Below are 15,642 nucleotides of genomic sequence, written 5' to 3' on the forward strand. Positions count from 1 at the left end.
ATAAGGTACTCCGTTTTTCTTCGAATGACCTTCAGACCGTTAATATACTGCGAATTGTTCAGGTGTAACTGAAAATGGGTGAGCCTTTATATTTCAATAGATGAACTTCCCAAGGAGACCAATTACTCCAGCACAAGCATTAAGAAGAATTGCTGTGCAAGTCTCCTCTAATCCTGTTTTTGAGCACTGCTTCTTGGTGTGAGGGAGAGTGCAGTACCCCATGGAAATTATGAACAAACTTGAATAAACAAAGCCAAAAATGTGAGTTACACACTTTTTTAAACACTGTGGTAAAAAAGGTAATGTTCAATCATATGCCAGCTGTTTATACAGAGCTGAGTTTATACAGACATTAGTGGCATATCAGGGCCACATATCATTGCATGTCCCGCAATTCAAAGATCCTGTTTTAAAACAAAAAGTTTGGTGATGTCATGTTATTTTTTGAAACATCTATTAACAATTTGGCTATAGAACAGAAGCAGGTTTCCTCAGACATACGATATTCCAGTATCTCTGTTTATGAGATTCTCTGTTTTAGAATGCAGGCATTTTCTAACAGCTAATAGTCAAAAAACATTTGTTGTAAGAAAGCAATGGAATAGGAGGGGGAAGCTAAATATTATAGTGTTCATAAAATAAATGTCATGTCTTTCCTTAGAATTATTGAGTCATAAAAACGTATGAGGACATTGTGTTTGCCATAGGAATATGCTAAATGTTGTGATAGGGGTAGTAGCTTCCGGATCATATAAGGTTTCTCTCGTGGTTGAGTCAGTGACCAGATCAGCGTGATAAACGTCTGAGTGTAGCTGCCACAGGAAGGATACAAAATGTGTCACATGTGCAATGGAAAATGGACAGGATCTGTCACCTTGAAAACTGTGGGGTGAAGTATCTATTGTACGAGCAAAGTATTCAACCTCAAACAGTTCAGCTGACGCCCGGCTGTGTGAATTGATAAAAATGTAAAATGTAAGCAGTGTTAAGTAGTCCAGGATGATCAGGGCCCTGCGTGCAGCCCTATTAAGGCTGCCTGCGATGTGCATGACATTCGTGGCAGACGCTTTGTTTGCTCCTGCGGCGTGACGGCTCGCAGCGAGATATGCCTGGTATGTCACTCACCGCCTAATAAACAGCAGGCTCCGGTAACAGCATGCAGCTCTTATTTAAGATGCGAGGGAGGCTGCCATTTGGTTCTCTCATCTTCCTGGAAGTTCTGGCACTAGTAGAGAGAGGAGAGGGGTGGGCTGGGGTGGTGTCTGGGGTCACATGGTTCCTTATGGGGCATTCCTCATAAACAGTTCAGTATATTGTGTCATAGCTGTGCATTTGTTGGCAAAAATCTTCTCCAGATGCTTTGAAGGGTCTCTTTAAGGCAAGAGGCAGAGTTGCTTCTGAAGTGATTGGCAGAGATGGAGTCATTTACTTCCACTTGCTATGCGGCGGAGTTGGCTGATGTGCCTCCTGCAGAGTGATGTACAAACAGCTGTCAAAGTGCCCAGAGTTTTCTAAGAAATCAGGTAATCAGATTCTGAGAGGGAATGAGGAATGCAGGACGGCGCATGAAAGGGTGACACATGAAATGGGATATTTACACACCAGTAATGAAAGGAAATTAACTTAAGATGGCCTAAATGGAGCCTGGGGCATTCCAAGTGAGTCAGTATCAATGCACCAAAGCAAAAATATGCTAACAATTTCAAGGATTTGGATTGTTGTGGAAAGCATGGAAATCCCTTGACTCTTGGGTACATGAGGCCAAGAGTGCAGGCCAGTCTGACCCAAGGCAAGATGTTTAATCAATGCCTGCACTGGCATCTTCACGTTGCCCCCACCACTAACAGACAGCTGATTACCCAAACCGCAAGAGAAAAACTTTTGAAGTAAACAGACATCTCAGTGTGGGTCTGTCCATCTTAGAAACGGAGGAGTAGCATTGGAGAAGTAGCAAAGAATGTTTCAGCTCCATGGGATCCATAGGATTTTCTTTCTTATTGGAGCTGAAGGGGGACAGCCTATCAGAACTAGTTTATTAACCTTCTTGATAGAATTATGCTTTATTGACCTTAATCCTTTCTCTGTATCTATGTAAGGAAATGCATTTGTCATAATCTTTTTTTGAACAGTACTGAATCATTTTCCATAAATACCTTCTTAGGTCTTGCTCTGCTTTGGGTCTTCATCAAGACCATTTATTTGACAAATTCTGTGGTTTCTATTTAAAGGCTTCTGGGCTTTGACACGTCTGTGGTCCTTCTTGGCACAAAGCTGCTAACTATTCAGAACCGCATTTATCTCTGACAGAATGTTTCATGGTGAGAATGAAAAATTATGTCAATTAATTATTCATCCTCCTGCTGTCCTCTCCATGGAAAATCAATTTCCTTGCCAGTGCTTTGTGAGGTCGAATGTTCCCATTGGTACCTTTCTTTTCTGATAATGCCCTGTGTGAGCAGTGTGTAGTGTGAGAGTTAATTGGGGAGGTGCCACCAGGCGGCACGTGGTCCTGTTTGCCTCCTGGTGTCAGAGAGCCCATCTTATAATCCTGTGACCCTCCTAAGATTCTAGTTACGCGTGCCAGCGGGGCATTCGAATGCCAGATCAGGCACTCTGGAACACTTCCACCACCTGCCCGTGATGCCTGAAACAAGGCTCGTAGCCAACATGGCCTTCTGAGGAGATATCAAACACAGGACTCGCTGTATGTCGGAGCTGTAGAAAATGTCTCTTGTATATGGTTGCTAGCTTCAGAAGTTTCCCTTGTGTGGAAGTTGCTTGGTTTGTTTCTGTGCAGGCATGTTTGTGTGTGTGTGTGTGTGTGTGTGTCTATAAGTGTGTCCGTGTGTGTATGCGCGTGCCGCTAACTGGAACTCTTGCAAAAAGTTTCCCATAGTGCCAACTTGTGAAATCCCCTGGCAACGACATGCCCTGAGCAGCTGAGGTCTTACCCCTCCTGTAGACAGTGAAATCCCAGAACAGCAGGTTCTCGTTACTGTGAAGTGTCAGTACAGTATGATTTCGCTGGACCTCATTCAGCCTTCAGTCATGTGTATCTTGGTCTCTTTTACTGCACCATCAAGCTAGGCAGCAAATGTTTTCTATTAGAAATACAAATATTACATTTAGATCAAAGAGCCTATTTTCTGTGAACTTTTTATGACTAGTGTGGAAAAAAAATGTCCAGCAAAAATAACGTGTGAGGGAAATGGCCAGAAATAGCTTTGTTTTGCAGCAGAAGTGACTCAGAAAGAGAAGGCACCAGTTATTCTACTGGAGAGTAATGTTGAGAGTAACAGGAGAGAGCAGACCAGTCCCACATAGACTAACAACTGTTCCAGTACACAAAGATTCAGTCACTCTGAACTATGTACTTTCCCATCAAGAGGCTGCGATTCATTTAACAATGCTATTGGACGTAAATTGTTCAGAGGTTTATCTGAGCATAGATCTCAGCTGTCATGAGACTTGACTGAAGGTCAGTTTACTATGCCATGTTTATGTAGGAAACCCAAATGCTGATCAATGGTAGGGTTTGTACTAGTCATATGCACCATCAGCAAATGCCATTAGTACTTTTTCCCCTCTGCTCTGGTCTGTAGCAGAGACGGAAATGTAAACGTAAATACCTACTACCTACTGGGAGTAAACTTGGCAGTGAAGAGTTGTTGTATGGTCAGTCAGGCCAGCTGTCCTGGTGCCACACCCTCAACATGGCTGTCTTTAGCGTCCTCTGTGTAAAGAGCTTTGAGCTGCGTTTACTACCATCCTCAGTCCCTCAGCTTGTATTGGTATACTTCTCAACATTTCTGGTGGCTTTGTGCCTCAGTGCTTTCAAGACAGAAAAAGGGGGGTGGGGGGGGGGGGTGGGAATGGGGGAGACAAGCAGTACAGAGTTGCTCTGTTGTGGTCAGAGCGATGCTGAAGGGTTGCTGTTTATAAATGGAATGGCTGTGGTAGTCTAGGAGCGGAGTCAGTGAATAAGACACACTGTCTTTGAAAACCACAAGTATTCCTTTGTCATTGGACCTTTGAAACGGCAGTATCCACTGTCATGTCTTTAGTTTTGTTTTCAGTGTGTTCGTTCAGTGTGTCTAGAGCACAGAGGCAGAGAGGACATAGGCAAAAATAAAACTGAAAAGATTTCTCTGTGATATGAACTGAAATGTCACGGTAAAACTATATCATATGTCAAGAGGATTTCTCTGTGATACAAACTCAAATGTCACTGTAAAAATATATCTTGTATCTCCTGAACCTAGTTTGGGCTTTTGAGCTGTTCATTTTTTATATTTTTAAAGCCTTTCTTCCCCAACAGTTGTTGAATTGTCACTGGAATAATTACTTGTTGATTACTACTGTATAGATACTTATCTTTAGCGTGGGTCATATGAAAATGTGTTTGCCTGCTTGTGCTTTTTAGCTGCCTGTTGTCGTGGATCAGGGTTTTCAGCCTTGCTGTTTGTACTCGAAGTGTTACGCAGGTCACAGGCTAGTCATTGGGTTAGACTGCAGCGTTTCCCAAACCTCTCCTGGAGTACCCCTTGTCCTGAATATTTTAGATCTCCCCCTGCTCCAACACAGCTGATTTAAATGATCAGTTTGTTATTAAGAAGCTTCAGGAGTTCATAACCAGTTGAGTCAGCTGTGTTGGAACAGGGAGAGATCTAAAACATGCAGGACACGGGGTACTCCAGGAGAGGTTTGGGAAACGCTGGGTTAGAGGGAAGCAGCAGGTCCTTCCCCTCTCTCTCTCTCTCTCCCGGTCTCTGTGCTGCGGATGTGTGTGATGGGGAAACACTGACGCACTGCTCCCGTTGGGCAGCGCAACAATAGGAGCGCTCCATTGTTAACGGGGGCTCGTTAAAAGGTGGGCTCAAGGTTAGCGCTGATATCATGAGCGCCGCCGTGTAAAAGTCCCGTTGCAGTATCCTTTACTGCATTTCATTGTGTGGCAGTGCGTCATTTCATATGGTGGCCGTGTAATTCACGGTGGTGATAGAGAAACAGACATTTTCAGAGCATTCCTGCTGTCTTAATACGCATGCTGCCTGTCCAAACATTGCTCTGTTTTACAAGTAGCTGAATATTTGGGCACTGGAAAGTACATTAAGCAGGAATGCGCTGCGTTTATTTGGCTCGGTGTCTCGTATGAGATGTTGTTCCCTTTCCTGAATACTGTTCCTGGCCTTGTCTACTTCGTGTGTTTCATGTGAGCTAACAGAGACATACATTAAGCCAGCGTGTATGTCTTAATTGTTTGTTAAGTTAACTGCATCCAGGCCGCCCTTAAATACGCCGTGGGATGTCAGACTGATGGAATGGTTGCCAATGCCAACTCTCCCTCTGCTGTAATGGTGCCATGATAGTGTATAATCATGTGCTGTGCTTTGCAGCTGCCCAGTGCATGTGGTTTTTTGTTAATCTCTTGGCAACACACCGGCTGTAATACAAGCCAAGTGTATGCATAGAATCTAATCATTTGCACTGATGCTGGCATGTATGCTGCAGTGTAGACCCCTGGTATCACGCACTTTTATCTGTGTGTGTTGTGTGTGTGCGCACAGTGTATTCTCATGGTAACGTGTCTTTGCCAGGGTGCTGTACGAAGGCAAGGAGCGGCTGATCCAGGGCTGCGAGGTCATCCAGGCCACGCCCTACGGCCGCTGCGCCAACGTCAACAACAGCTCGGCCACGTCCCAGCGCATCTTCATCACCTTCCGCCGCGCCCCGCCTGTCCAGCCGCAGAACTCGCTGGCCGTCACCGACATCTGCGTCATCGTCACCAGCAAGGGCGAGACGCCGCCACACACCTTCTGCAGGGTGGACAAGAACCTCAACTGCGGCATGGTAAGCAGGACTAAGCCCCCTCACCAGGAAGTGCAGGCAGTGGGAATGGGCGCCCAGCACAGACCTCGTGATTCTGTTCAACAGTGCTGTCTTGGGGTGTATTTAGATTGCATTACTTTACATTACATTACATTCACTTAGCAGACGCTCTTCGACTTCCAGCGCAAAAGAACAGAAGTGCATCCATTCAAATCGAATGAGAACAGTGTCAGACCGCACTAACAACGCTCCCGAACCAGTGAGCGTGAGCATAACGCTATTCAAGCCCTACCACAAGTTAACTTGTGCAACCTGGCTAGGCAAGGGATGCAAGGGGTTCAGTCACAGCTAAACTTGTATCTTCAAATGTGCTTCCATTCAGCTGTGCTCCTTTTGCACCAAATGTTCTCATGGCATTAGTGGTACATTGTTGCTACATTATGCTGTTGTACTTTTATAAAAACAGCTACTTTTATAAAGACCACCTCAGGCCTGTGCTGAGTTATTGTCATTTTGTTTTATTTCAGTGGGGCTCCAGTGTTTTCTTGTGCTACAAGAAATCTGTCTCTGCGTCCAACTCAATAGCCTACAAAGCAGGTGAGTGTCATATTCTCTGTTGTAAAGTGACATTTTGTCTTCTATCCGGGATTCCCGCTGTGGCTGTGTGAAGCCGATAAGGCCTTGACACAAAATGCCATCTGTTATCTCATATTAACCCTCTGGGAAATTGTAGACCTTTTCTTCCATTTTCACAGGGGGGGAAAAAACAAATTACTGATCCGGCAAAGTGATAACAGGGAAGCATGGCTGTCTCCAAGCAGTCTTCCCCTCCAGTCTGTCTGCGTGTTTGTGACTGCGATTACAGAGAAAATGTCACGCTCGTCTTATCAAGATGAAAGCATCCTGTCACATTAATGACCCACAGTGGCGCAGAATGCTAACACAATTACTGGAATTCCACATTCCAAATTCCGGAATATCTTTGTCTTATTTTTGAAGTCGGCTTTTTGGGAGGGATGATACAGAACGCAGTACTTCATCTGATTAGTCTTGTTTTATACCTGGATCACAATGCAGGGCCTGCTATCTTTTCTCTGAGAAATGTTTTTTAAGTGGATTTGAAATGCAGGGTGCATCATGAAAGTGAGGGGGAAGCAATTTAAATGATGCCTTTTTTTAATGGCATGTTGTGAAGTGAAACATTCTGACCTTTCTGAATTACTCTCCGGAAACCTATAATCCATATTTTGGAATATATATATTTTGGGATCACAGAATTGTAGCTTTTAAGGATGAAAATGAATAGTATTGAATTCTTTTTGTTTCTCTGCTTTTAACAGTAAGAGTGAATTGAGATCTTTCCACCTCGATTTTTACATGCTGAGTCAGAGGCCATTAGATATGTTTGTAGAAAAGACCCCACCAATAGTGTCAGCAGGCTTCATGCCTAATGCCTAACCTTTTCTTACCTTACTACTCAATATGGCACCAGACTCATTTCTGTCACAATTAAGGGTGACCTCAATTAATGGTGGTCCTGCAGCGGTACTGAGGGAATTTCTTTCATTAAATGATTATTAGCTTGTAAGCTTCATCTCCTGCTGTTATTTGAATTTGGAGGTTAATGAGCCATGGCCTGTAGGCCTTTATCTCAGTTTTCCATTTGGGCCAGAGCGAACAGGCTGTGTGTTATCTCAGTGGGGTGAGGTTCCTGTGAAGGAACGTGGCTCATTAATCTGTGAAGGTGGGACTTCCTGGATGCTCATGCGGTCTGTCATATAAAGTGTGGCCCTGTGGTCACAGACAAGGCAGGGCACGTCAGCTTGGTACATGACCAGTCCTGGCACATGCCTCTGAATGCATTACCGCCCTCCTCAAAGAGAACGACACCATAGCCAGTGCACGCATGTTTCAAAGGCAGCTGGGAGAACGGGCATGGGTCTCAGCAGAATGCCCTTGTCTGCGCTGTTATGACACCTTGACATGACATGACACCTTGATGAATTCTTTGATAGCTGCAGAGGTGTGATGGTTTAGAGTGTTTTAAAGAGCCATACTTCCACTGTCTGCTTGTGTCCTCTGGGCTCCACCGTCATGTGACGAGGGTGAAGAGAGTCAAAGCTGTCCTCTCACGTTCCTTTCATCGCTGTGTCCCAGGCCTTACCTTCAGGTATCCAGAAGGAGACTACGAGTCCTTCCCCCTCTCTGAGTCTGTGCCTTTGTTCTGTCTGCCCATGGGAGCCAGGATTGAGTGCTGGGCCCCCAACACCCGTTATCCACTTCCAGTGTTCTCTACCTTCGTGTTAACAATCTCCTCTGGAGAAAAGGTAGGCCCTTCCCCTGTTGGTTTTCAGTGATTTCATCATAGGGATGTGACCGGTTACAGAATGGATTCCTTCTGGACTAGTGGCATTTGAGTCAAAGAGCACTGCTGTGCGGGAGGTTTTGGTGGTCCTGCAGCATTTTTCATGCTTTCAAAACTCGTACAGTTAACACCATGTGCCTAGTAAAGAGCAAGTCATGTGAACATGTCCTAGGATATATACCACTGGGGTGGCAGTGTAGAATAGTGGTAAGGAGCAGGACTCATAATGGAAAGGTTGCTGGTTCGATTCCCTGAAAGGGCACTGCTGTTGTACCCTCAGAACTTAACCCAGAATTGCCTCAGTAAGTATCCAACTGTATAAATGGGTGACGTGTAAATATTGCAAGCTATGTGAGTCGCCCTGGATAAGAGCTTAATGCCAATAATGTAATGTAATGTAATATAACGAATTGGGCAGCAGAGCAGTACCTGGGTGGTCCTTTTGCCCCTGCACCCAGAGCTAACCGTTCTGTGTGCGTGTGTAGGTGTATGGCGCTGCTATCCAGTTCTACGAGCCCTACCCGTTGGAGGCGCTGAGCGAGAAGCAGAAGACGCAGCTGGGCCTGCTCACCACGGTGGAGAAGAAGCTCATCCCCAACAAACCCGTCAACACCAACAAGTGCATCTGCCTGCTGTCACGCTGGCCCTTCTTCGAGGCCTTCCGCAAGTTCCTCATGTTCCTCTACAAGCTGTCCGTCTCCGGCCCGCACCCCCTGCCCATCGAAAAGTAAGGCGCGGCTGGAGGGGGTGAACAGTGGATGTGTGGGGCTTATGGAGAGCTGGAAGGCATATTGTGGCACAGTCGGAGAGATGGTGTGAACAGGTTCACCCTCACCACAAATGCAGTTCACAGTAACTCTCCAGTAACGTGTGCAGGTGGAGTTGCTACCAAAAGTCTAGCAAAACAGCTTAAAATGTTGTATACTGGCTGTGTGGGTTTTATTTTTTTTTAGTTTTATACATTTTATAAGTCCTTTACTGTGTGTCTTGGGGCTTTATCATTCCAGCCTTTGTGTTTTTCAACATTTTTCCTCATTGAGGAGTTATTCATGTTATCATTAATTCTGTTCTTGATGTGGCATTTCATTCCTCCCTTTTTACTGCTGATTGCATAGCAGCATCCATACTGTGGAAAAAAATGCATATATGGAGATAACACACCCACAGAAAGATCAAAGTGGCCTTGGGTATGGCTCATTGTTCACCTGGCTGCTGTAGCCGGTCTCCAGGGCGGGTGATTAAGGCTTCACAGCCGGGGGGAGAAGAGCCCAGAGAGCGCTGTTGTCTGTCGACTGCTAATGACATTCCTCCACACCCACACAATCCCTGCACCTGCAAGAGGCTGGCACAGCCATTCAGCGCACATTAGCTTCACCACAAAGTGGCTGTGATTTTAGTGCAGTGAGAACATTGATAAAGCATTGTCTTAACATTGATAGGTACATGTGTAAGGTGTGTCTGTACTAATGTTATTTATATTATGTGTTGTAATATAACGTATGTAACGTTGTATGTATGTTACATTATTGTCATTTAGCAGATGCTCTTATCCAGAGTGACATATATAGGTTACAATTTATACGTGTTATCCAATTATACAGCTGGATATTTACTGAGGCAATTCTGGGTTAACCCCAAGGGTGCAGCAGCAGTGCCCCTTCGGGGAGCCTAACCAGCAACCTTTCAGCTATGCGCCCTGCTCCTTACCACTATTGTACACTGCCACCCCTATTATATTGTTTGGTACAGTTTAAAATGACACTAATGTTACAGCAGTAAAGCTGTGACAGTGTAGCCAAGTGCTGACATTACTACCTTAAAGTATGCTGACATTAAAAAAAGATGGGAATGCTATGACCCTGTTCTGAAGAGTGATTTTGTTTTTCTGTGTCCTGACAGGCACATCTCCCACTTCATGCACAATGTGTCATTCCCCTCTCCCCAGAGGCCCAGAATCCTGGTCCAGGTGAGATCTTGGCAACTGTTTTTCCCCTGAAGGGAACATGCAATTGGCTGGTCTCTGCTGATCAAAGTGTATGAATGGCTGCTACTGTCTAGATTGTTGTGACCTTGAAGAATTGCACTAAGTACATGCTTAACTCTCATGTGTAGAAGGCTGATATTGGATACTCCATGTCATGTCTGTTTTATATTATGAGCGTATTCACTTCTTCAGATGTTACCAAGTTTATCTTGTGACATCCTCAACCTAGTTTTTACATCAGCAGTGCTGCCATTCTTAACTGTGAATGCTGCATATAAAGAAGGCTAGGAATGCATTCTATGAAGAATCATGGCTGCCAGAGACAGAAAGAGATAAATTAAGATAACATACGATAAGATAAAATAAGATAGCACTTTATTAGTCCAGAAAGGAAATTGCCTTGCCAACAGTCAAGCATGTGGGGAAACAGAAGCATATAAAACGATAGGACAATAAAGATGCAACTGCACCAATAGAAAATGTACGGCAGATACGGCAAATATACAGCAGAAGAGACAGCCGCTGTGTGAGGGGTTTTTCCATGCCCCAGCTCTATCAGAGCTCTTCTGAAGTTCATGGTGGACAGAAAGTGGGAAGTGTTGGCAGCGTTGCCACTTCAGTCCACCAGTCCCAGAGGACCGCTGAAAAACCCTGTCATAAATAGCAATAATCCCACAGCAAAGTGTCCTGCCCAGTAATACATATTTGTAAGGTCAACCGTTATTCTGTCCAGTCCGGTTCTCTCACTGTGTTGCTGGGCTCGCGGGCAGGTTTCCGTGGTGATGCCTGTGTTGTTTTGTGTTCCAGCTCTCAGCACATGACACCCTGATCCTCTCCCAACCTGTTTGCACACCTTTACCACTAAGGTAGGTTTGATTGACTTCACTGCAGGCTGTAGGCGCATGACCAATCACACGGGCTGCCAAGACCGTCATCTGTTCTCTTTAGTTTCCACACACAACAGTAAATGAATCATACTGTCTGCCATTTCCCTAAATGTAAAGATACAGTTGTTGTGCTTATTTTCATGAGTAGTGCTTTCTTTCTAGAATTGGTAAACCCAGCATGCTGTATTTAACAGGATCAAAGTATGACAGTGTTTATCGCAAGGAAAGGATTCAGTTGTATTTGAACGTGTCATGTTTTATTTGTAGTTTGAACATTGCAGTAATTAAGGGTTACTTGTTTCTTATTGTTATCTCAAATTAGATTTTGATTGCTACCTCTAAGTAGGGTTTCATTTTTCCAGATCTGTGTCAGATTTCATTTTTTTTCTTCAAACAAAGCCTTGTGTTACGAAATTACAAAGTTATTTAGAGAGTGTTAGTTTTGTGTGGTTGTAATTTTTTGAAAGAGCATACTTTAATCCATATTTCTCTTTAGCTGTGACTCCATGTGTTTTGCATTACAAACAGAACAGCCCAATCAAAAGCGGTCCGCTGTGTTAAGTACAGTGTGACAGAACAGGACTGGATTATGCTTGTGCAGAAAACACAGCGAACAGCGAATAATTTTCTAGTTTTTCCCTGATTGGCCTGGGTTTTCTGTTTTTTTGTTTTTTGTTTTTAATTCTCTCTAGAAAATGCACCATGCACAGTTGTTTGTGACAGTCTTGATTGTAAAAATGCACTATAACAAATAGAATTCAATTGATTGATTGATTGAAAACAGGCGTGAGCATCAGAAATGCAAATTTGCAGGTTGCAATACAGCTTGCATGTTGCAAGTGCACCTTCCTCTTATCTGCCAGCCCCATGCACTCCCCTCTGAGTCTGCTCTGGGACAGGAGCCACGCTTCCCCGCCTAACAGACGGTGCACCAGTGCTGGCTACAGATATGGCACAACTGCCACGTCCCCTGACCACCTCCTGCTTTTACTGCCCCGATCCTCCGCCCACAGGAGGGAGGAGCTTAACGAGAAGTTTAAGATGCTCTCCTCAGAGACGTGTTTCGAGCCTCTCTGTTCGTCTAGTCATTGGCATCGGCTCACAAAACAGAGCTGGAGCGGCCCCTGTTAATATCGTGGCAGAGCGACAGCAAAAGTTTCCAGAGGAAATGCCTTCATTTTGAGAAGCGATAATCTCTGGAAGGTGAAGGAAGTCTAGCAGAGAACCAACAATCCAATGTTTCCATTTTTCCAGCTCGGTAATATGAAACACATTTCATCCTTTGTCAACCTAAAAGCATTTTTATGAGACCGAAGGCTTCCATCCAGATAAATGTCCCCAGACCATACTCCTCACCACTTCACTGGGATCAGCAGTTTAGAAGCGATGTGAGTGATGATAGAAAATTATGAAAATTTATTATCTGTAAAAAAAAAAAAAAGAATGAGATTTATGATAAATTTTCAAAGTCATTTTATTTCTTCATTTGAAGAGTCTTTACTCGCAGGAAAACAACCAGCATGCCAACAGACAAATCCCCAGCTTTCCCTCCTTAGCCAAAGCCCTGTTAGCTCTGTGAAGTCTGCAGTGCATCCACAATCATTACAACATATGTGGTAAAGTACATTGACAGACACAGGACTGTAAAAAGTGTGTTGTCCAGCCTGGGACTGGGATTGGCGTGATTAGGTCGTCCCAGTCCAGATTTCCTTCCCTCCCTCTATCGGGGCCCTGATCTGTACCCATCTGACCTACTTCTGTCCCTCTCCTTTCTCATCCAGCGGGGCGGACTTCAGCACGCTGCTGTCGAACCTGGGCTCGGAGAACTGCGCTGCGCTGCTGCACTTTGTTCTGATGGAGAGCAAGATCCTGCTGCACTCTCTGCGGCCTGCCGTGCTGACGGGGGTGGCCGAAGCCGTGGTGGCGGTGAGCGCGCTGGACTCTGGATATACCTGCCAGTCTAAGGCCAACAGCGTGCTTCAGACTAGATGTGCTGCTCTGCCCTTAATTCTAAAATTTGTCAGAATTAGGATGTGCCTACAGCCAAGTTGGGAAATGACTTTAACTTTTGTCTTGACTTTTGACACCTTCCTTACTTTGCAGTAAGTCTCTGCTGAAGCTAAAACCTTATTCTCTTGCACATTATCTCTTCGGAGGAATTACAGGCATCATCTTTTAGTTACCACAAAGGAGAGGCTTTGTGGAAAAGTGCTCATATATATGCTGCTGGTGTAAGTGTATGTGTTAGTGGTGATAGCTGCTAAAACTGGAGATTATCTGGGATTATCTGTGCTGAGATGTGTAAAGCACTGACGTGGAGCTCTCTGTGTGTGTTGGGTTTCAGATGATATTCCCCTTCCAGTGGCAGTGCCCATACATCCCTCTCTGCCCCCTCTCTCTGGCTGGGGTCCTCAATGCCCCCTGTCCGTTTATTGTGGGCGTAGACTCCAGATACTTTGACCTCTATGATCCCCCTGCTGATGTGGTCTGTGTGGACCTGGACACCAACACTATCTACCTGTGAGCCTGCTGAGTCTCTTATGCCATTGTTGTTCATGCCGTGGTATTTTATATTCGTGACTAAAAGGCATTCAGAAGTGTGGATTCTCATCAAACCTTTTGAGATACTTGCACATCTGTTTCTTCAGGTGTAAGGGAAATGACTATATTGCTCTGTGCATTGTAGGTCTGACGAAAAGAAACATTGTAACTGGAAGAACCTTCCAAAGAAGCCCAGCAAGAGCCTGCTGAACTCCTTAAGCAACCTGTATCACCAGCTGGCCATAGGTACAGAACTCTTTCTCTCTCCCCCTCTCACTTCTCTCATTAGCACAAAGAGCAGGCAGGAGATATCTGAGGAATGGCTTTAATCTTGCCCTGATTTCAGAGGAAATTACCCTCATGGTGAAGGCACTGTCTGTTAGTACCAGTGTGGTTGATATTGAGGGTACACAGAGCAATGGTATTGTCGATAGACAATGTGTGCAGTGCAATGAATTTTTTTTTTTGGGATTTCAGTCCGCAGGACTGCCCAGGAGGGCTTGGCTGTGGAGATGACCCCCATCGAGGCAGACTTCTCCTGGCACAAAAAGATGACAGGGCTGGAGATGGAGATCCAGGAGGCCTTCCTGCGCTTTATGGCCTCTATCCTGAAGGGCTACCGCTGCTACCTCAAACCCATCACCCAGGCGCCCTCCGAGAAGGCTACTGCTGCAGACTCCCTCTACGATCTGCAAGGTACTCAGCCCAGATCAAATGCACATGGCAACATGGATTTAATCAGCTGCATTGGGTTTATTTCCTAACTGTCCCCTCTGCTTTATATAAAAATTAATGTTTATATCATGGTTCCAAATGAAGATTTCTAGTAGTGTAATGTATTTTTATTTGCATTCCTGGATAATGTATGTCCATGATAACTGAACCACCATTGAAGACTTGAAGGGCTTTTCAGTGTAGGGTTTGGAATGGATGCATTCCGAGACAACCTCTTGTCGTACGTAAAGATTTAAAACATTTGAATCCTTCCAGCATTCTGCCGGCTGACAAAGCTCTGTCTGATGGGGAACACGTACTGACGCTGTCCAGGACTGAGGAGTAGCTTCCCGTTGTCTTTGAAGCTCGGTCCAGGGAAAGACCCGGAGCACAGAAATAGTCCTCTCAGTTATCATGGCCTGCCAACGTCTCTTTGCAAGGCTGCGCCCTCCACATCTGGACATAAACATCACTGACAAGGAAGGCGTGATGCGGTTTATCCAGGGCCCGCAGTTTTTTAGTTTCTCCAGAATTTTTCATCCAAAGACAATAAACACGGCGAGTTGCTACAATGTGGGCTTTCCACACAGGATGTGTTGGGTAGCCAGCAAGCTGTTCTATGAGCAAAAGGAACTTGCTGTGACAATAGTAAGGAGCTGAACTCAATTTTCATACAGTAATAAATTGATTCAGGTGGGCTCTTATAAAATACAGACTGCAAAAACAAGGTCTGGTTTTCTTTATTAGACACCAAACTTGCTTCTGTAGAATGAGTCCCTTAAGAACAGTCAGCTCTAACCAATGTAATTCATATGTGGTTCCCTTTCAAAAGGGCCCTATAGTGCAGTGGTATTTACTATAGGATTTGGACAATTTACCATGAGAGTTTGTAGTAAACTACTAAGTCCTATTGAACATGTAAAGCAATGTTATGTTATTAGCAGAAAAAATGTGCTACAGGTGCCTTCATAGGGAATGTGTGTTGGTAAATGTATGGATATTCTACAGAACAATACTCATCACAATACCACTCATTCTGTCTCAGGGTTCTTGAAGAGCAGAGATCGCGCTCATCAGAAGTTCTACTCCCAGCTGACCAAAACCCAGATCTTCATTCGCTTCATTGAGGAGTGCACGTTCGTCAGTGACAAAGACACGGGCCTGGCTTTCTTCGATGATTGTATAGACAAAGTGAGACTTCTCTGCTCTAAGAATCATCCTGCTTTTGCGCAATGCTCCCTTTTAATGTCTCAGAAATGCCTTAGCACTTAAAAAGCTCTGTGTTTTCAACCCAGTTCTGCATTATCTCTTGGCAGTAACAT

The 15,642-nt window shown here is 44.7% G+C and overlaps 1 protein-coding gene across 1 annotated transcript in view; it reads left to right on the top strand.

Annotated features, from left to right (window-relative positions):
• Window positions 1-15,642, top strand: part of dennd4c (DENN/MADD domain containing 4C) — a 52,919-nt gene that overhangs the window by 21,507 nt on the left and 15,770 nt on the right. Inside the window, exons 3-13 of the mRNA XM_036550811.1 lie at window positions 5,598-5,850; window positions 6,357-6,426; window positions 7,987-8,156; window positions 8,680-8,921; window positions 10,094-10,160; window positions 10,986-11,044; window positions 12,847-12,991; window positions 13,410-13,585; window positions 13,752-13,852; window positions 14,084-14,302; window positions 15,366-15,511. Of these exons, the coding sequence (XP_036406704.1) occupies window positions 5,598-5,850; window positions 6,357-6,426; window positions 7,987-8,156; window positions 8,680-8,921; window positions 10,094-10,160; window positions 10,986-11,044; window positions 12,847-12,991; window positions 13,410-13,585; window positions 13,752-13,852; window positions 14,084-14,302; window positions 15,366-15,511 (1,648 nt within the window). The remainder of the gene's footprint in view (window positions 1-5,597; window positions 5,851-6,356; window positions 6,427-7,986; window positions 8,157-8,679; window positions 8,922-10,093; window positions 10,161-10,985; window positions 11,045-12,846; window positions 12,992-13,409; window positions 13,586-13,751; window positions 13,853-14,083; window positions 14,303-15,365; window positions 15,512-15,642) is intronic.

This window comes from Megalops cyprinoides, chromosome 18, assembly GCF_013368585.1.
Source record: "Megalops cyprinoides isolate fMegCyp1 chromosome 18, fMegCyp1.pri, whole genome shotgun sequence".
Lineage (NCBI taxonomy): Eukaryota > Metazoa > Chordata > Actinopteri > Elopiformes > Megalopidae > Megalops > Megalops cyprinoides.